General features: G+C 36.2%; 1 protein-coding gene across 9 annotated transcripts in view; it reads left to right on the top strand.

Moving 5' to 3' along the window:
- NAALADL2 (N-acetylated alpha-linked acidic dipeptidase like 2) overlaps positions 1 to 23109 on the top strand; it is a 1605389-nt gene that overhangs the window by 1352065 nt on the left and 230215 nt on the right. For all 9 annotated transcript variants that reach the window (XM_070373006.1, XM_070373026.1, XM_070373016.1 and 6 more), the window contains one exon: positions 20313 to 20408. In XM_070373006.1, the coding sequence (XP_070229107.1) occupies positions 20313 to 20408 (96 nt within the window). The remainder of the gene's footprint in view (positions 1 to 20312; positions 20409 to 23109) is intronic.

Here is a 23109-nt window from a genome sequence, read left to right as displayed (position 1 = left end):
AAAATGGAAAGAAATAGTAGTATAAGGATTCACCTATTATCCTGTTTCTGTTCTCAAATTTTATTGTATTTTTCTCATATGTTTTCTCAGTTTTCTGCATGGATGATAGCAGTATGGATTTAATTTCTAATCATACTTTTGACCTCCACTCTGCTAAATTAAAGTGTTTTTGTTGTTTAAAACTCTCTTCCACTCACACTTTGCAATAGAATCACATGTGTGTACTCCTTGATGGATTCACATGTACATACCAAATAGAGCCTCATCTCTATTTTGTTGACAATGGTAACAGAGGCTATAGAAGTAAAGGGCTTCCCTGGTGGCTCAGATGGTAAAGAATCTGCTTGGAATGTGGGAGACCCAGATTAAATTCCTGGGTCGGAAAGATCCTCTGGAGAAGGAAATGACAACCCATTCCAGTATTCTTGCCTGGAGAATCCCATGGACAGAGGAGCCTGGGCTACAGTCCATGAGGTCTCAAAGAGTCGGACACAAACGAGTGACTAACACTGTCTCTTTCAAGTAAAGGCAGGATAGGAAGTTCAACATATTATCTCATATTTTTATTATGTATTACTTCCCAAGATAAGAAAAAGTTGTTTTGAGGTGTTATAAAATCAGGTAACAGCTACCATGGAGTTCAAATTTGTTATAAGCTAGTACATATTAAAACCTGTTATTATGCCTTTCTTCCCAATCATGCATCCACAGAGAGGGAAGAGGTTGATTCCCATTTAAAGAGATTTGTTAAAATATATCTTTTAAGGTCAATCTTGTGATGCTGATTTAATTGTTCTGGGTGGGGCCCAGGCATCAGAGAATTTTGGTAGCTCTCTGAATAATTCTAGCTATAATAATAACTCTACTGGTTAGAATCAGAAGAGCAGGTGAAATGTGTTTGGGGGGCAGTGGGCAGTGAGGAATGGGAATACCAAATCTAAAATCTGAGAAATTTAGAAAATAAAGGAAGCTAAGAGTCACACATTAATTGACAACTGAAGTGCAATAATGCTAAGTAAAGATTTTATCCAAGGTAACTATGCTAGAAGCAAAGCCTGGAAAAGAATTCTCTTTTCATCCCTAATGCTTCCAGAACAGGTAGACTCATGTGTCATGTCCTGCAAATACTTATAAGTTTTTCTCTTTTTTTTTTGCTTGTCTATATGTTTTTCATTTAATGAAAGATATGCTTTGTAATATCAGACTGTGGGCTATGAGGTACTTTACTAAAAATATTCTTTTTATTAAAATATTATTCTCCTTCTAATCTCTTAAATAAGATATATCAGTACCATTTTTCCTAAGTTTACATTTTCTATATATTTTTTTAATTCCAGAATGTATAATTTATTACAAGCAGTTCATCTGCAAAGTGAGTCTCTGCCCAGTGCTTTATTTATTGAAAGGGAAATCCATTCTATAAAGAAAGAGTGCTCCTGCAGTGCAGACACAAGAATTATTTTTGTTCTGCTTTTCTTTTTATCTTCTCTCTCAGTGTTTCTTTCTCCTTCATGCTTCCCCAGGCTTTGGCATACCACTTGAATGCAAAATGAGACAATCATTTAAGCATTTTTATAGCAGTCTTGTAGGGGAATGGAATTTGTCTTTTAAATAAGTCTTTTAAACATAGGTTGATTTAATAAAACTATAGACTTTATAATGAATTCACGAAAATTCTAATGATCTTTTATTTTCTCATCATAAGTTTACTGGATGTCTGCTCTGTGCAAAGTGTAAATGGTTTCCAGAGTGGCATAATAGTAAAACTCACAAATACTGCCATTTTGCCATTATGCTTACTGAAAGTTTGTGCATGTCATTAACTCGTTATTTCTAAAATTATTTCAAAGCAAAGTAAATTCTGATGTGTACTACAACTCTCTGTCATTGCCAAATCCATAGATAAAAAGATAATTCTATTAATCCAAGGCCTCATGTGACTTGGTTTTTCTAGGAGTGGTGATCATCTGTACTAAGCCATTTTCCTGGGTTGATTGAATTTCCCTTTTGGAGAGCAGTGCATATTTTCGAGATCTGCGATAACAATGGAAATGTTTTAATGACAAGCCTGTTAGACCACATGGGGATTGAACCCTGACTTTGGACTCATTGTGACAATCAGAGTTAGCCAGTAGGGGGAAAAAAGGGGTTTTCAAAGATTTTCAATTAACAAAAGACCTCTGTTTAAAATTTAGTGATTCCAGTAAAGGAAGCACGGGAAATATTTCCATGAAGTTAATATGCATTGAAATTACATTAACTTTATTAAAGAAGTGGAGTGCATTCATATGCTTTCTTTTTTTTTCACCCTTGTCCTTCACTCACATGTGCATCTGGGTATTTGCTTTTTGTGTGCATGTTTCTTCCGTTTGAGGGAATATCATTATACTAAATATATTGCTAGAGTTTTGTTTCTATTCTAAGCATTTTTTAAAATATCTCATTAAAGTACATGAACCTGGCCATGAACAGAAATCTAGATGCCAAGTAGCATAGCTGTGAGAAAATTTACTTACATATTCTTTCACTCCATCTTCTTTCTACTAAAAGTCACTGGGCATTTTTATGTTGTTAGTGACTGACAATTTTGATAGGCATTTAGAAAAGTTACATGATGGTATGATATGGCAATACGATGACTCAAACAAGCATTTTTCTCTTAACCAGTCTATTTCCAGATGCCCCCCTATTGAGTTCTCTTTATACTGGGTAAATAAGTCACCATCTTTATGCTACAGATGTAAAAAGAAGGACTCTGCTGACTATTTCCTAATGTCCTTTCAAGTTCTGAAATACTAATTCTAAATTTAAGACTAAAAAATAATTTATAAAAATTGTTACTAAATATACATTGGTTGAAATTTTGCTATTGTTTATTTACCACATTAGTAATTTAAACTGACTCCTTTAATTTATAAACAGGAAAACATAGGAGATCATCCAGTGGAGGCAGATTTTTATCAGTGTTTCCTCTTTCTCAGTAAACGAGGAAGTGAGAGTTATTCTTCAAACAATATGCAATCTGATGGCATATCATTATAGAAGAGGGATAATTATAGTCATAAAGACTAAGATAATCACCATTGAACTGGATTACATGTTTTGGACATTACTAAATGTCCAAGCAAAGGTACAAGCAAAATTCTGTGACTGCAGTGAGGCTAACAGAAAAGGAGCTTTGTTTTGTAGAAAATGATCTATGATGACTTTTGCTATAAATGGATTTTATCTTCACTTTTTGTTGGTGATAGTTTACATTGTTGAAGTAAAATCATAAAAACATTGACAGTTTTTAAATCAAATATGGCTTCTTTCATGGCTAGAACTGTTCTGTTTAACAAGTATCTTTTCCAGCATACACTCATAAATTGTAAAACATAATACTTAGATTTTAGCTTATAACCACATTATAGCCAAGACATAATTTATAAAAGTGGTAAATATATGTCTATGACTTTCTGTTATATTTATTTTTAAACTGAATTTATACAAACAGTTTTGAAAAAATACTTCCTGTACTATACCTCTGATATAATCATAAAATACAGTATTTGAACAGAGATGCCATTGAAATAATCTAGTCAAATGTCCTTACTCCCTGTTTAAAACTGTAAAGGTGTCTCCTGATTATCTTCAAAATAGAATCTGAAGGCAATGGCACCCCACTCCAGTACTCTTGCCTGGAAAATCCCATGGATGGAGGAGCCTGGAAGGCTGCAGTCCATGGAGTCGCTAAGAGTCGGACGTGACTGGGCGACTTCACTTTCACTTTTCACTTTCATGCATTGGAGAAAGAAATGGCAACCCACTCCAGTGTTCTTGCCTGGAGAATCCCAGGGATGGGGGAGCCTGGTGGGCTGCCATCTATGGGGTCGCACAGAGTCGGACACGACTTAAGTGACTTAGCAGCAGCAGCAGCAACCTTGGCATTGTATTAAGATCCTCAATGATCTTCCATTTCCTCATGTCCTTGCCACTTAGCCAATTAACACCAAACTAATAAGAGTATCCAGTCACAGGAGTTCTTCATCTGTCTGCTATGGAGCATTCTCTTCCCTTTGTGTGCAATATGCTAACCACCTTCCTTCCTGACTGTGTGGTATCTTTCAAGATTAAGCTAAGAAAGTACTTCTGCAGGATGCTTTCTCTGAAACCCCAATCCATTATTTGGAATTAGCATCCTGTGCATGACTCTATTTTGTCATTTAGTTTATTTAAGCAAAGTTTATTTCTTCATAAATTCGTAACCAAACATGCCATATTTATATAACACATGTATATGTAAGCCTCCTGTTAGCTGAATATATGCATAGAGGTGTATATATCTTTCTATCTAGATTGTGTACTTAAGTAAACTTTATCTTCTATTTCTCTCTCCATACACAAATGCATGTATACACATTTAGACACATTTTTGTGTACTTATGTTGCAGAAACCAGTAATCAAGAAACCAAGCACCATGCAAAGAGAGTTGGAGAACTCAAGTTAATTATGCGGGTGGACCCAGAGGAGTTAACACTCCAAGCCCTGAGCCCCAAACAAAGGGGTTACAGAGTTTTTATTTACCAACAGGCATGATTAAGTGGGTTTGTGGGTTTGCAGGGGAAGGAGGAGCCTAGTAGGCTGCAATCCATGGGGTCTTGAAGAGTCGGACACGACTGAGCGACTTCACTTTCACTTTTCACTTTCCTGCATTGGAGAAGGAAATGGCAACCCACTCCAGTGTTCTTGCCTGGAGAATCCCAGGGACGGCGGAGCCTGGTGGGCTGCCATCTATGGGGTCGCACATAGTCGGACACGACTGAAGCAACTTAGCAGCAGCAGCAGGGCGATTGCAAAGAACAGGACAAGGGTGAGTGAGATAAGCTCCTGAGTCCCCACTTTCTGAGACCTACATGATCTAGACTTTGCAAGGAGCAAGCTGAGTTACAGAGGCAGAAAGAGCAGGAGGTTATGTAAATGTTGAACTTTTCCTCTTCTCTTACCACCTTCTTGTCTCTTCTCTTGTTTGCTTCTCAGTATTAATGACTATCTTTTATTCTTAGTGCATGAATGTAACCCAATAAACATTTGTTAAACTGTTACAATGAGGGAAGAAACCATGAAAATATGTATGGTATATGTCCACAGCCACAGGGGTAACTATGATAGCCTTTGTCTTCTAGCTACCTGTCTTAGAATCAAGTAGTAGTATTTGCTAACTTGAATTTTTAATTCTCAAATGGTGTATAAAAATCCTCCAAAATAGTCTGGACATTTTTGAGGATTTAAAAACTCCAAATTTTCCCTTTTGTATGAAATATTTGGTCATTTAGATTCTAATAAAGATAAAAAGATATTAAGCTCAAATAAACATGTGTTAGTGTATGTAAAGTCATACTAAGCAATGGAGATACAGAGTTTAATAGGAAACATTAATATAATAATAATTACCAGAATTTATTTAGCAGCTGCTATCTTTCAGCTACCATTCTAAGACTTTTGCTTATTGTAATATCTAGGTTAATAATGCTGAATAGTGAATGAAAGTGAGAGTGGTAGTTGATCAGTCGTGTCTGACTCTTTGTGATCCTATAGACTATCGCCCACCAGGCTCCTCTGTCCATTGAATTCTCCAGGCAGGAATATTGGAGTGGGTTGCTGTTTCCTTCTCCAGGGGATATTCCTGACCCAGAGACTGAATCTGGATCTCCCACATTTCAGGTGTATTCTCTACCATCTGAGCCACCAGGGAATCTCCTGAATAGTAATATATAATTATTATTAATATATGTGTTAAAGTATGCTATTAATCAGTTCAGTTCAGTCGCACAGATGTGTCAGACTCAATGCGACCCCATGGACTGCAGCGCACCAGGCTTGCCAGTCCATCACCAACTCTGGGAGCCTACTCAAACTCATGTCCATTGCGTCAGTGATGGCATCCAACCATCTCATCCTCTGTCATCCCCTTCTCCTCCCACTTTAAATCCTTCCCAACACAAGAGTCTTTTCAAATGAGTCAGTTCTTCACATCAGGTGGCCAAAGTATTAGAGTTTCAGCTTCAGCAGAATATTCAGGAATGATTTCCTGTAGGATTGACTGGTTGGATCTCCTTGTAGTCCAAGGGACTCTCAAGAGTCTTCTCCAACACCACAGTTCAAAAGCATCAATTCTTTGGTGCTCAGCTTTCTTTATAATCCAACTCTCACATCCATATATGACTACTCTGGAAAAACCATAGCTTTCACTAGACGGACTTTTGTTGGAAAAGTATAGTCTCTGCTTTTTAATATGCTCTCTAGGTTTGTCATAGATTTTCTCCCAAGGAGCAAGTGTCTTTTAATGTCATGGCTGCACTCACCATTGGCACTGATTTTGGAGATCAAAAAAATAAACTCTCTCACTATTTCCATTGTTTCCCCATCTACTTGCCATGAAGTGATGGGACTGGATGCCATGATCTTACTTTTCTGAATGTTGAGCTTTTATCAAGAGGCTCTTTAGTTCCTCTTTGCTTTCTAACCTAAGGGTGGTGTCATCTTCATATATGAGGTTATTGATATTTCTCCCAGCAATCTTTATTCCAGCTTGTGCTTCATCCAGCCCAGTGTTTCTCATGATATACTCTGCATATATGCTAAATACGCAGGCTGACAATATACAACCTTGACGTACACCTTTCCCTGTTTGGAACCAGTCTGTTGTTCCATGTCCAGTTCTAACTGTTGCTTCTTGACCTGCATAGAGATTTCTCAGAAGACAAGTTGGGTGGTCTGGTCCCCATCTCTTTAAGAATTTCCACAGTTTGTGGTGATCTACACAGTTAAAGTCTTTGGCATAGTCAATAAAACAAAAGTAGATATTTTTCTGAAACTATAGCTTTTTTGATGATCCAGCGGATGTTGGCAATTTGATCTCTGGTTCCTCTGCCTTTTCTAAATCAGGCTTCAATAACTGGAAGTTCACAGTTCACGTACTGTTGAAGAATTGGAGAATTTTGAGCATTACTTTGCTAGTGTGTGAGATGATTGCAATTGTGTGATAATTTGAGCATTCTTTGGCATTCCTTTCTTTGGGATTGGAATGAAAACTGACCTTTTCCAGTCCTGTGGCCAGCACTGAAGTTTCAGCTTCAACATCTGTCCTTCCAATGAACACCCAGAACTGATCTCCTTTAGGATGGACTGGTTGAACCTCCTTGCAGTCCAAGGGACTCTCAAGAGTCTTCTCCAACACCACAGTTCAAGAGCATCAATTCTTCAGTGCTCAGCTTTCTTTATAGTCCAACTCTCACGTCCATACATGACTACCAGAAAAACCATAGCCTTGACTAGACAGACCTTTGTTGGCAAAGTGATGTCTCTGCTTTTTAATATGCTGTCTAGGTTGATCATAACTTTCCTTCCAAGAAGTAAGCATCTTTTAATTTCATGGCTGCAATCACCATCTGCAGTGATTTTGAAACCTAGAAAAATAAAGTCAGCCACTATTTCCACTGTTTCCCCATCTGTTTGCCGTGAAATGATGAGACCGGATGCCATGATCTTAGTTTTCTGAATGTCGAGCTTTAAACCAACTTTTTCACTCTCCGCTTTCACTTTCATCAAGAGGCTCTTTAGTTCTTCTTCACTTTCTGCTATAAGAGTGGTGTCATCATTCTGTGTGCATTATATTAATTCCTAAATACTCATAAGAAGCAGTGCCAAAGAACTAAAGTGCCTGTTCAAAGTCACCATAGTAAGTAACAGAGTCAAAATTCAAACCTATGTTCAAAATTCCTATGTAGCCTAGTTTACCACTCTGCCTGTATTGAGAGGTTGGTGAGAATTACTGCAGCCCTTCACATCAGTTATCTATCAAATCACAGTGGAATAACTTAATAATTAGTGTGTGTGTACTTTGATTAAAACTCTTACCCCAAGGCAAATAATAAATAATCTAAAATAAAAATTAAATTTGAACATTCAACTTCTCCAAAAATAACTTACAAATGTGAACTATGCTTAATTATGGATATAAACACTTAGAATTGTGTCATTTAAAAAATGCTGGTCATAAATGTAAAGAAAACCAGTTTCTCTCCCTCTCTCTCTTTTTTTGCAATCTGAATTCCTCTTCAGTTGATTCATAAATCAATTAATTACCATCGAGCGACCTGAGGGCAGCTGAAAGTTGGGTCCAAAATAATAAGAAAGGAAGCAATTAGTCTTAAGTCTGGAATTTTAATATTCAATAGAATCTGAATCAGAAGTGATCCATTTTTTGAAAAGGAGAACATCAATGTGTTTTTAATTTCACTGTCTTTGAATGAGGATGAAGGAGGGAAGGGAATCAAGATAACTGATTATTCTCAAATGAAAATTAAGAAAAGATGTTATCAGAAATCAACCAAAAGCATATTTTCTTTCTCTATACTTTAATCACAAAGGAAAAGGTCTGTTTTGTGTTGAAGGTTGGATATATTTTGAATTCAAGCTTAGAATCATCTTCAGAGACTTTTATTAAGAGACAAATGTAGCATACATGTTTAATCCACTAGGGCTAAAATAGTAGCTCTTTACTTTAACATTTATTTATTCAATTAAATGGGATTTTTGCTTTAGTGAATTAACAGAATTAATCTGATGTCTTTATTGATTTCCACATGAATAAATGAGTTGAATGATTAAAATGAATATGTTTAGCTAAAGAGAAACATTGCCTCAAACTAAAGATATTCCAAAAATCATTTTCAGTCCTTGAAATTAAATCTACCTGTGCTCCCTGGGATACATAGGGAAATACAGACTTTCATTAAGCCTTTAGTAACTAGTAACAGGAATAGAAATACACAATTTGCCCAGGGTTATCTGACTGTATTAATATGTAGTCATTCATATGTTAAATGAAAGACCAAAGATGTGGGCTAGAAGAAGGGGAAGTAGGGAGGCAGATTGGGAGAGCTTTAAATAGCTAATCATTTCCTGAATTGAGCCTCTCTGGTCTCTCCACTATTTAACCTACATTGGGCTTAGTATTTGACACACACACGGAAAGATTTTAAACTAATAATAAGAGAAATAGAATGAATGGCAAAATTTCAGATAGGCTAATGTTCCAGGTTTAATTTCCCCAGGTGTTTTCACCCAGATTATGGAACATGAGGTCATGACTATAAAGGTAATCTTTTCCTGTTTCTAGCAAAGGGACTTTGAAGGACTACAGTATCTCTCCCAGGATTTGAATAATGTATTTGTTTCTTCTTAACCTGATGTTTAGATTCTTTTGCCCTTAACTCTAAGACCTTTAAATCCCTCATTTCTTTCACAGTGCATTAAGTAACAGCCCTGAGAAAAGCACTGACTGACTGTTCAACAGAAAACTTTTCAGGAGGCTAACAGGCTCTGACCTCCAAGAAATTATGTTGTTAAATTGACTCAAGACCTTACCAGGGAGACCAGATTTTACTAAAGACCATATTAAAGTTTGGATTCTTCACTATTGCGAAAACGTCTTTTCCTCCAAGATCTGCAAATATCAGTTTTTCTTTTTCTATCTTGCAATTCAGTTTTTGTTCGTCTTAAATTCTCAGTGATACCCAGAATGCTAATTGTGTTACAGTGCCATTGGCTGCTGTAGCCTACCCCTAGATGTAATCAGTTTGCACAAGTAGAGCTGAACCAGTTAGATCTGAAATAAATGTTAGAAGAGTTGATAAATAGTTGCTGTTCTGAGTCCTGTGTGTGCCTTTCCTTCATCCATAGCAGCTCCTCCTGGAACTTGCTCCAGGACCCCAGCTAAGTGACTATGAAATTTATAATCACCTACAAGTGCAAATGATGTTTAAGAGAACCATCTATATCTGCAAGCTGAAAAGAACAGAGTGCTCAGCTAAACATTCAATTACTTGAGGTTATGATATTGCCTCTTTTACTCTGAGGTTATTTAAACTTCATGCAAAAATGGAGACAACATTTTTAGTGTCTAACTTAGTATAAGGATCCAAAATATTTAGGAAAGTTTTAGTTTCACATATCCTATCTAAAAATTAAAATATGACAGAATAGTATATAAATTGAAAATTACTTAAGAGATGAATTTACAGGATAAGAGAAGTTCAGGGCATGGAAAGATTTAAATTACGATACACACATATGTATATTTTATTCATTTGTGAAATGTATACAAGATGAACATGGATTTCATTTCTTCTTATCTGTAAAGGCTCTCAAAACCATATAAGTCAATACTATATTATATTTTACAGGCAGCATATTTGATACTGCCTATAAGAGAAAAGATAAGAGAACAGATATTTCCTGGGTTCATTTCTCAGCTTTACTCCTTGGATAAGAGATTTTTCTTCATCTATTAAGTGGAATAATGATAGTATCTACTTGATAGGAATTTTATGAGAACTGTGCTGTGCTGTGCTCAGTCACTCAGTCATGTCTAGTTCTTCATGGCTTCATGGAGTGTAGCCCACCAGGCTTCTCTGTACATGGAATTTTCCAGGCAAGGAATATGGGTGGTGGTGATTTAGTCGCTAAGTCGTGTCCTACTCTTGTGACTCCATGGACTATAGCCTGTTGGTCTCCTCTGTACATGGAGTTCTCCAGGCAAGAATACGAAGTGGGTTGCCATTTCCTTCTCCAGGGGATCTTACCCAGGGATTGAACCCAGGTCTCCTGCATTGTAGGCGGATTCTTTACTGACTGAGCTAGTGGAATAGGTGCCATTTCCTCCTCCAGGTGATCTTCCAGACCCCACATCTCTTGCCTCTCCTGCATTGGCAGGCAGATTCTTTACCACCAGCTCCACCTGGGAAGCCCTAGCTGAAATATTTGCTGTGTCCTCTACTAGGATTCGGAGAAGGCAATGGCACCCCACTCCAGTACTCTTGCCTGGAAAATCACATGGGCGGAGTAGCCTGGTAGGCTGCAGTCCATGGGGTCGCTAAGAGTCGGACACGACTGAGGGACTTCACTTTGACTTTTCACTTTCATGCATTGGAGAAGGAAATGGCAACCCACTCCAGTGTTCTTGCCTGGAGAATCCCAGGGATAGCGGAGCCTGGTGGGCTGCCATCTATGGGGTCGCAGAGTTGGACACGACTGAAGCGACTTAGCAGCAGCAGCAGCAGCTACTAGGATTATTCATAATACATGAAACATTTTTTTCAATGTCTATTATAGAACTCAAGGATTGACCTAACTTCCTATATTTTATAGTGTAACTATCTATAGTTTTTTTTTCACTTTGAGTAAAAATCTATGTATATGCATGTATCTTTTGCTTACCAGTGATTCTCAAGGGTAGTGTAACTTCTCCACATCTCTCCTTAATACTTGACCCACACAGAGAAGGCATGCCAGAATCTTTGAAACAGTCAAAATATTTAATAATTATTTTTAAGTGGTACTTGGTTTTAAAATGTTTAGAAACTCTGGCTTAAATTAGAAGTCCTCTTTCATGACCAGATTATATTCAAATGCCGAGGGTATTCTGACCTTCTGCTAAGCAGTATTTAGCATATATATTGAAAATTCTGGTAAGCTTCCTACCAATCTGGAAATCTGTATTATCTTGACATTTTGCTGTGTAGGTATTACTTCTGCAGAAAAGTGTTTCACATAAGTAGTTTAATTATTGTTTTGAAGTAGTGAATGTGCCTACTAAGCTTCTTAGACTGTATATTATTGAAATAGTAGAATTGTCTGATCTGATATAGTGTTTTAAATATAAGTGCATGTTTAAGAGTCAGTTGACCAAAGTGAGATTTCAGTTCTCACACAAGGTACTCAAACAGAAAAACTGAATAAATGTACTGAAAATCTACATTTTAATCTCTAAAACTCACATGATGAAAGAGCCCATAACATATAATCAGTATTTCTTAGATTAAAATATTTTTAGGATCAGTCAGTCAGTTCAGTTGCTAATTCGTGTCCAACTCTTTTCGACTCCATGAATCACAGCACGCCAGACCTCCCTGTCCATCACCATCTCCCGGAGTTCACTCAAATTCATGTCCATTTGAGTCAGTAATGCTATCCAGCCATCTCATCCTCTGTCATCCCCTTCTCTTCCTGCCCCCAATCCTTCCCAGCATCAGGGTCTTTTCCAATGAGTCAACTCTTCGCATGAGGTGGCCAAAGTACTGGAGTTTCAGATTTAGCATCATTCCTTCCAAAGAAATCCCAGGGCTAATCTCCTTTAGAATGGACTGGTTGGATCTCCTTGCAGTCCAAGGGACTCTCAAGAGTCTTCTCCAACACCACAGTTCAAAAGCATCAACTCTTCAGCGCTCAGCTCTCTTCACAGTCCAACTCTCACATCCATACATGACCACTGGAAAAACCATAGCCTTGACTAAACAGACCTTGTTGGCAAAGTAATGTCTCTGCTTTTCAATATGCTATCTAGGTTGGTCATAACTTTTCTTCCAAGAAGTAAGCGTCTTTTAATTTCATGGCTGCCGTCACCATCTGCAGTGATTTTGGAGCCCCCAAAAATAAAGTCTGATACTGTTTCCCCATCTATTTCCCATGAAGTGATGGGACCAGATGCCATGGTCTTAGTTTTCTGAATGTTGAGCTTTAAGCCAACTTTTACTCTCCTCTTTCACTTTCATCAAGAGGTTTTTTAGTTCCTCTTCACTTTCTGCCATAAGGGGGGTGTCATATGGATATCCATGAACATATCACTGCCAATGTTTATCACTCATTTTATCAAATCTAGAAATACTTGCAATCTTGACTCCTTTTTAAGATTTCTAATCCAATTAACTGAAAAGTATTACCAATTTTATCTCAAACACTTATCAAACATATCTACTCCTCTCTATTTCTCTTTCCACTGTCCTTGCTTAACCTCTTACTCTTTCTCACTTTATTACAGCAATAGCCTTCTGTCTGTACTTCCTGTTTCCACAATTTCTCTTTTAAATTTATCCCCCACATATGTATCAGTGTGTCCCTATCCTGAATACACACTTGAAAATATCACTTACTCTCTACAAAACCCTCTAAGGATTTCTTATCACCTACAGAAATGGTTTTCAAACTTTAGCCACTGTAGACTTTAAAAGCGAAGTTTCACGTTTTTGTTGTTTTGCTGTTGTTGTTCAGTCATTAATTCATGTCCAACTCATGACCCCATGGACTACAGTATACCAGGCTCCTTTGTCCTTCACTATCTTCATAAAAGGAAGAAAACAAGAAAGGGAAGTCTAGTCACGAGAATATCTAGTCACGAGAATATCTAGTCACAAGAATATCAATGGCTCTTTTGTTGCACTATGTTTCAGACATGGGCTGTGCATCTTGTTTAATGCCAGGAAAAATCTCAGTGGTACTGCTGAACCTATTTGCATGGCAGAAATAGAGACAGAGACGAGGAGAATAAACTTGTGGACACCGCTGGAGAAGCAGGGTCGGGGATGAGTTAAGAAAGTAACATTGACATATACTACCATGTGTAAAATAGATAACTGGTGGGAATCTGCTGTATAACAGAGGGAGGTCAGCTCAGTACTCTGTAATGGCCTAGAGAGCTGGGATGGGGCCATGGGAGGGAGGCTCAACAAGGAGGGAATATATGTATGTTGTCACTAAGTCATGTCCGATTCTTTGCAACCCCATGGACTGCAGTATACCAGGCTCCTTTGTCCTTCACTCTCTCCCAGAGTTTGCTCAAATTCATGTCCATTGAGTCTGTGATGTTATTTAGCATTCAAATACAAAATTTTAGTAATTTAAATTTCAAAATCCTGACTCTTGGTTATATAGAAAAGCAATTCCTGGCAAGTGTGATAAAAATAAAAAATCATCCAGTATTAGTGTAGCCCTTTTCTCCTTACTGAGTATTTATATGATTTATTATTTTGCTTGATCCTGACCTGAACTTTCTGGGGTTAGGAGGGCAAATATATTTACATTTCAAGTTTGTAGAGGAAAATTCCGAGAGATTAATTACTCAAGTTTGCCTGGCAGTTTTAGACTATTTTAATAAGAAAAAAACTCTAGTCTTAAAAGGCTCATGTCATAGTGATAAAAACAGAAATATAACAAAGATATAATACATGATAAGTAAAAATCACATACAAAATGATAGGAAAAGATGACAAGAAAAATATGAATTCTGATGGGTTTTCAAGGGTTGAGAAAAACAATTATAGAAAGAAGCATGATAAACAAATAAAGAAAAAGAAAGAAAAATCTTTCCAGGCAGAAGAAATGGCATAAAGGGACAGAGATAGTGAAGGTAAGGATAGATTTAAGGTTTGATAAATCGACTGCTGTGACTTAACCAGTAGCTATATGGAAATCATCCAAATGAGCTTATGGGAAAGAAAGACGTGTTTAAAGATGAAAGAAGATATGTTGGGGCTTGTTTGTGAAATATACTAATGAATTTGGACTTGCATCTACAGACAGTAAGGACCATAGTTTGGGTAAAAGTAATAAGTAACTGTATTATGGCAACAAATAAGAACTTATAGAGAATTGTCTAAACATATGGATTAGAAGGAAATTGGCTAGTGTAGTTCTGAGGTACTAAGGGTGAAACAAATTGGAGTCAGGTATAGTATAAAATTTCACATTTGGGCAAAATGTGGGTATTATGGTATTATCCAAGATAAGAAATGAAGGTGACAGTGGAGGAACATATGCTCATGATTTGGACTATGAGTTGATGTGTCTGAAAAATCTTGCAGAAAAAATGGTGAACTAAAAACAAGAATTTAGCTAAAGCTTTAGGAACTGTCAACCTGAGATTGGTTGTTGAAGCCAGAAAAGTAGACCAAACCACCTAGGTAGTCTGTGAAAATAGAAGACTGTACAGTCCACCTAGAAACATTAAAAGCTCAAAAATTAAAAGAGGATCCAGTTATAAGTAGAAAATTATACATAGAGAACTAGCAGAGTCAAATCATGGACTTTGGGCAAAAGAGTTGAAAGAAGGAAAGTATGTTAAATATTGCTAAGTGTTACAGAAAGGACATGTAAGTTAGAGACTAGGGAGAAAAACTGAATTTCAAATGAGATCCTGGATAGATTTTTCTTATCACTATCCCTTTTTATGTAATATTTTTACTATGATCTCCACGTGGCATACCTACACAATTAAGTTTTGCATATCTTGGTTTACTCCTTCATTTCTGTCTATCAGTGAATTTTTCTAAATAGAAGTGCTCTCTAAATGGTTAAGGGTGTTTTACTTCCCTCCCTTCATCAACAGATGGGAGCTATTATCAAACAGCCATCACTCATAGTTAATGTAATAGCAGTGAAAAACTTTCACAGTGAATATATCCCTTTTTAAAAAAATCTTTTCATTACTTTTTTATGTCAGGATATGCAAAAACTTGTTCATAAATGATGATTATTATATTCATATATACATGAAAAATAATGGTAGTGTCTTAATATTTTCAAAGACAGTGATTTTTGATCTGTTATGGACTCAAATCCCATTAAATTAAACTCCATGAGGTTAAGCACTATATTCTGTATTTAGTGTAGCACTTGACATATAGTAAGTGTTGCTGCTGCTGCTCCTGCTGCTGCTTCTAAGTCGCTTCAATCATGTCCTACTCTGTGCGACCCCATAGACGGCAGCCCACCAGGCTCCACCGTCCCTGGGATTCTCCAGGCAAGAACACTGGAGTGGGTTGCCATTTCCTTCTCCAATGCATGAAAGTGAAAAGTCAAAGTGAAGTCGCTCAGTCATGTCTGACCCTTAGCGACCCCATGGACTGCAGCCCACCAGGCTCCTCGGTCCATGGGATTTTCCAGGCAAGGGTACTGGAGTGGGGTGCCATTGCCTTCTCCTATAGTAAGTGTTAGGAGCATATTTTTTTAATGATTTAAAAAATGCACTAGAAAGAAAAAATGATATGAATCATATGTAAGAGGCAGGTGAAGGAACAAGATAGAGAAGGGGTTTATATTAGAGAATAAGACACATATGGATGATTTAAATCAAAATGTTCTGCTTTTGAATAATTGAAAGTTCAATAAAACTTCATTAATTATAATTCCCAATTTATATTCTTATGGGATCTTTCAGTTTGAGGCTTGCTGGTATTTTAATTTTGCACTATTTATAAAGTCTTAGATATACTAATAAGATAAAATTAATTCAAGAAGTTTATTTACAACTACTCTTGTGGCAAACTTTTAAGGACTTCAAGTTAAATTATTAAATGACAATGAATGTCACAAATTGTCTATGTCACACTTTCACTAAAATCAATTCAAAGATATATCCATGCAAATTGTACACTTTCTCTGAGGATCATAAATAGAGTCTTTGGATTTCCTTTAGCTCAGCATCCTACCATAATCACTACCACAACATTAACACTCTCATCATTATTATTATGATATGTATTGTTTTTAGGAACATCATCAGTGCCTTTAACAGAGTGTCCTATTAGCAGGCTTTGACTGTTCACAACATCTCTGTGAAGTATGTAAATCTCCAAAGTTTCTTAACTGCTGTAACTAATCCTTTAGAGATTAAGATGCCACAGAACTATGGCAAATCAGAATTTTAACCTGATTCTATATTGACTGCCCAAAATACCAAAACAAAACCCAATTGATAGACAAAGTTAAATGTATTATACTTATTGCAGTAAAGAAGAATACCACCTTGACTGAGTGTATTGGTTTCCTAGGCCTGAATAATAGAGCATTAGAGATTGAGTGACTTAAACAACAGAAATATGTTGTCTTGACAGTTCAAGGTGTTATCAGTGTTGGTTTCTTCTGAGGTCCGTGACAGAGAATCGGTTCCAAGCCTCTTGCCTAGCTTCTGGTGGTTTTGGGGCACTCTTTGTACTCCTTTGGCTGGCAGACACATTGCTCCAATCTCTGCCTTCATGTTCACATGGCTTACTCTCTGTGTAAAAATTTGTCTCTAAATTTCCTTTTTTATATAATGACACTAATCATATTGTGGTAGGGACCCACTTTACTCCAATATGACCTCATTCTAACTTAATTATATATGCAGTGACTTATTTCCCAATCAGACCATGTTCTGAGGTACTAAAGGCTAGGACTTCACCATATGAGTTATTCAACCCATAACAGAGAATCTTAGTCATCTCTTAGAATGGGGAGAAATTAGGAGAGGGCATTTATGATTTATTTTAAGCCTTAGTTGTGTGGTTTTATGGCAGGTCTTAAAAAGTGGAATGCTGGTTGGAACTGGGCAGTTTCTAAAATTAGTTTTAGAATGGTAAGCAAAATGAGGAGAGGAACATAAACAAGTTTTGATAAATAAGCTATAAGTCTTGATAGGTAAGTTCTTTGATTGATTTGTGGTCTTATCCAAAAATGCACATATGCTAGAGCAAACAACTAAATAACTTAAAAAAAAATCATAGTATTGGTCAAAATAAAGAGTGAAGAATATGCTTGATCACAGAATTATTTAACGTATAGAGACTTATAATTATGTTCGTTTCATTTCTCATCTATATGGATTCTGAGTCTATCAGCTATATCATCCTAACTTTCTTTCCCACCATTGATGGATTCCAAAGTAATTTGTTCTACTGCTGGATTCATCTAATAAATAGTTCTAAAAGAATTCAAATAAAATGTGTTACCCTTTGTGGTCATTGTTGACTAGATTTAATCTCATTCCCATGATAAAATTAGAAAAACTTACCTATCTACCATCTTGCTTTTTTCTATCATCTCCATAATTACTTATATCCTATACCAAGACATATTTTTTCTAGACAAATAACTCTAGTTACTTAAGGTTTTCAAATAAAAGTTATATGTAGATAATAATAATTTCATAGTATATTTACAAGCTTAATACTACGAGAGCATTGTTTGAGGTAGTGTCCTAGTCCATTTCAGCTGCTATAACAAACTATCAGAGATTGAGTGGCTTATAAACAACAGAAATTTATTTCTCAAGTTCTGGAGGCTGGAAGTTCAAGATTAGAGTGCCAGCATGGTGAGGTAGCATCATTATGAACAAAACTAGTGGAAGTGATGGAATTCCAGTTGAGCTATTTCAAATCCTGAAAGATGATGCTGTGAAAGTGCTGCACTCAATATGCCAGCAAATTTGGAAAGCTCAGTAGTGGTCACAGGACTGGAAAAGGCCAGTTTTCATTCCAATCCCTAAGAAAGGCAATGCCAAAGAATGCTCAGACTATCACAAAATTGCACTCATCTCACACGCTAATAAAGTAATACTCAAAATTCTCCAAGACAGGCTTCAACAATATGTGAACTGTGAACATTCAGATTTTCAACCTGGTTTTAGAAAATGCAGAGAAACCAGAGATCAAGTTGCCAACATCTGTTGGATCAACAAAAAAGCAAGGGAGTTCCAGAAAAACATCTATTTCTGCTTCATTGACTATGCCAAAGACTTTGAATGTGTGGATCACCACAAACTGGAAAATTCTTAAAGAGATGGGAATACCAGACCACCTGATCTGCATCTTGAAAAATCTGTATGCAGATCAGGAAGTAACAGAACTGGACATGGAAAAACAGACTGGTTCCAAATAGGGAAAGCATCAAGGCTGTATATACTCATCATGCTTATTTAACATATATGCAGAGTACATTGTGAGAAACGCTGGGCTGGATGAAGCACAAGCTGGAATCAAGATTGCTGGGAGAAATATCAATAACGTAAGATATACAGATGACACCACCCTTATGGCAGAAAGTGAAGAGGAACTAAAGAGCCTCTTGATGAAAGTGAAAGAGGAGAGTGAAAAAGTTGACTTAAAGCTCAACATTCAGAAAACAAAGATCATGGCATCTGGTCCCATCACTTCATAGCAAATAGATGGGGAAACAGGGGAAACAGTGGAAACAGTGGCAGACTTTATCTTTTTGGGCTCCAAAATCACTGCAGATGGTGACTGCAGCCATGAAATTAAAAGATGCTTACTCCTTGGAAGGAAAGTTATGACCAACCTAGATGGCATATTCAAAAGCAGAGACATTACTTTGCCAACAAAGGTCTGTCTAGTCAAGGCTATGGTTTTTCCAGTGGTCATGTATGGATGTGAGAGTTGGAGTGAGTGCCAAAGAATTTATGCTTTTGAAGTGTGGTGTTGGAGAAGACTCTTGAGAGTCCCTTGGACTGCAAGGAAATCCAACCAGTCCATTCTAAAGGAGATCAGTCCTGAATGTTCATTGGAAGGACTGATGTTGAAGCTGAAACTCCAATTCTTTGTTTACCTGATGTGAAGAGCTGACTCATTGGAAAAGACCCTGATGCTGGGAATGATTGAAGGTGGAAGGGGATGACAGAGGATGAAATGGTTGGATGGCATCACCTACTCAATGGACATGAGTTTGAGTAAATTCCGGGAGTTGTTGATGTACAGGAAGTCCTGGTGTGCTGAAGACCATGGGGTCGCAAAGAGTCAGACACAAATGAGCAACTGAACTGAACTGAACTGATGGTCAGGTAAAGGCCCTCTGCCAGGTGACAGAATTCTTGTTTTATCTCATATAAGGGACTAAGGAGCTCTGTGAGGTCTCTTTTATAAGGACACTAATCCCAATGAGAACAGAACCCTCATCATCTAATCACATCCTTAAGGCCCCACTTCCTAATACTGTTACTTTGGAGATCAGTATTTCAGCATATGAATTGGAGGAGGGCAATAAATATTTAGACCATAATGAATTATCAGCACCCCATGACTTCTTGTAATCTGAATTTTTTCTATACCTGCAAGTACAAAATTATTAATTACAATATCTTGATTTATTTCAACCATCTTAACTCTTAGTGTCTCATACAATATCTTTTATGTTATCAGCAGCACATAACCTCATGAGTTCATTCTATCTAAAATATATCTTACTATAGTTTTGAAGTTTTACAATATTTATAATATTATGTACCTTGTTGCCAAGACTTAGTTTTATTCAAAAGCATTCCATTCTACCAGCCTTTAAGCATAGAAATTATTGCTTGCTTAAAGAATTACATTGCAAAATCATATCTGAAAAGGGTTTCAGATATGGTTTTGCAGCCAATGTATCTTACTCTGTAATAACTTTGCCATTTGTCACCCCCATTTTTTGAAATGCAAATAATGATCTTTTCTGACAAAGAAAACACCCTGCCATAAATACATATAATGTCAAGTTATAGAATCTACTTATTTTAGTTTATGAACATCTCATGATTAATTAGATCAGTAGAATGAAACCCAACAATCAACAGAAACCTCGACGCAATTTAGAGTCTTTTTATAGCTTTAAAGAATATCCAGTAAGCACTTGAAAAACAAAATCAATGAAGAGTTTAAAATGCTAATTTTCTGGTTTTCCACAGGGTCCAAGTTTTCTCTCTGAGGCTCTTTTTCCTAAACATGCAACAAAAATTGAAGAAATGGATCCATTTTTCAATCTTCATGAGACCATTACCAAGGTAAGAGAGGAATGTGTTCATGAAAAAGTTGAGGTTTTGTTCTTTCAGTTAGTAAATGGAGGAAAGAAAAATAGCCACTCAAGTGAGAAATCTATATATGTATTTGTTTTTAGAGTGTACTAGAGAGGATTTTAAATACCTCCTATTTTACTATGGAGTAAGGATAATAAGCAATTCTATCAAGATCAAACAGACTAATAGCTGATGATTATATTAAAAAATCAATTATTTTTTTAATTGAAGTATAGTTGATGCAGTATCATGTAAGTTACAAGTATACAATAGTAATTCAAAATTTTAAAGATTTTACTCCATTTATAGTTGTTATAAAATATGGGTTATATTCCTTGTCCTATACAACACATCCTTGTAGCTTATTTTATACATTAGAGTTTGTATCTTGTACTTCCCTGCCCCTTTATCTCTCTTCCCAGTTCCCTCTCCCCACTGGTAATCACGAGTTTGTTCTCTATCTGTGAGTCTACTTCTTTTTTGAATTCACTAGCTTGGTGTATTTTTTTCAATTCCACATATAAATGATATAAAGTGTTCATCTTTTCCTGTCTGACATATCTCACTTAGTACAATGTTGTCCAAGTCCAGCCATGTTGATGCAAATAGCAAAATTTTTTTCTTTGTGTATGGTTGAGTAGTATCCCATTTTATATATACTACCAAAATAGATTCTTAATAAAATTCTTAATTTGAAAATAGACTTGTGGTATATTCTCAAGTATACTTCCTTTACCTCAGATTAAGGACAATACAAAATGAGTCTTTGAATTTCTGTATCTTCAAAGATTTGTTCCAATATTTAAGTTGCATGGTTCATTGTACTTCACTGCAGAAAAAAATGACCCGTTTTCTTAAAGAAAAAGTTAGACTGCATTTATATTAATTGATTTATTTCTATGATGCTTATATCTATGTTTATGATAAATACTTGACTTTGAGTTTATAGAATGAAGAAAATTAAATTCTACAGTGTAGAGCAAATTAGTTTAATGTTCCGAGAACATATGACATCATGTGAATTTTTACATTTACCAACTATTGATTTAACCAATTATAGCCTGCCTTTGGGGGATAGAGTTTGAACAGAATATTGATATTTCAGTACTCTTAAAACAATCCATATTTATATATGCTTAGATAAAATACTGAGTCTTTTTTACATCTTCTTAGTGAAATTTTACATGGCTCTTTCTATGCTTTAGAAAGAGGAATTGTGGTATAATAACTGAACTCAGTGATTGGCAATAGAATGAATTCAGAATATTAAAACTAAAATTCTAGGTACTCTGGCATTTAAGAGATTTGTACATTTATTTTTTTCTGAACTTTTAAAATAAGTAAAATTTTGACCACAGTTTATGTAAAATTCTCCTAAGATCAAGATTTCTAAATTTAACTACATTTATGATTCTTTCCTTTCCAGTCTAATCTATTTCCTTGGCTTAGTTTTGAATATATCCATCCTCCGATCATCATTGTTACTTGGATACAATAAAATAGAAGGGGCCCCCAAATAATAAGTCCTTAGCATTTAAAATCTTAATTGTATTCCTGATATGCAAAGAGAGAAAGAAAAATACATATCTGTTATCTATATATATCTATGTAAATATTTATATCTATATGTATTTGGGTGAGGGTGTGTGTGTGTTTATATGTATGTGTATATTTGTTCAAATGTTATGGGTACTTGGGCTTCACTTGTGGCTCATCTGGTAAAGAATCCACCTGCAATGTGGGAGACCTGGGTTCGATCCCTGGGTTGGGAAGATCCACTGGAGAAGAGAAGGGCTACCCACTCCAGTATTCTGACCTGGAGAATTCCATGGACTATATAGTCCATGAGGTCGCAAAGAGTCGGACATGACTGAGCGACTTTCATCATCATCATCATCATCATCATCATCATCATATGGTTACGTAGAGCCTAAGTTTATTTACTTATTTTTAAGTAAAGCATTAGAGGATTTTTAGGGCAATGAAACAATAATATTTTCTCCATTTTTTCTGCTTTTCTCTGGATCAGGAAATTCATAAACTTTTATAGAAAGGGAAATTTGAGACCATATTGATATCAGATATATAATGAGATGATTTCACATCTAACATGTGAAATCCCCAGTGATAGGAAATTCTAAGGTTTAGATTTTAGATGTAAAAACACACATTGACTATTGTCATGTGAGATCTTAGCCATCCTTCATCTCCTGAGAGAATGTTAGGAAGCAAGAATGACTGGGTGAGAAAGGGAGTAGGGGAGCATAGAGCATGGCCTGAGCATATAAATATGAGATCAGTACTCAGTTTGAAACAGAGAATAAGAGACTATTTGAGTGAAGACACAAATTTATACACATATATGGTACATGTTCTACAGTTATTTTTAAATGTACTTCTTGTGCACACTAATGTTTAACCCATTAGATGGATGATGAAAAGAATTCTGTCGATGAAAAATTGAAACCTAAAGTGCAGAATCAGGTATTCTGTGACACTTTTTAAGGACCACACATATTTACTTAATGTTGATACTGTTTCCTCAGTCACAATTACCTGCGGTAACCACCAGTGTTGTAGACCTAGGCCAAGGGAAGAATTGTGCTTTGGAAGTTCAGTCTTATCTCACTATTAGAAGAACTTGTAGAGTCATAAAACAAGCATTTAATAGATACTTTTTAAAAATCAT

Source organism: Bos mutus, chromosome 1 (assembly GCF_027580195.1).
Source record: "Bos mutus isolate GX-2022 chromosome 1, NWIPB_WYAK_1.1, whole genome shotgun sequence".
Classification (NCBI taxonomy): domain Eukaryota; kingdom Metazoa; phylum Chordata; class Mammalia; order Artiodactyla; family Bovidae; genus Bos; species Bos mutus.
Note: the sequence above shows the minus strand (reverse complement) of the source record. Positions and strands in the feature narration are given on the sequence as shown.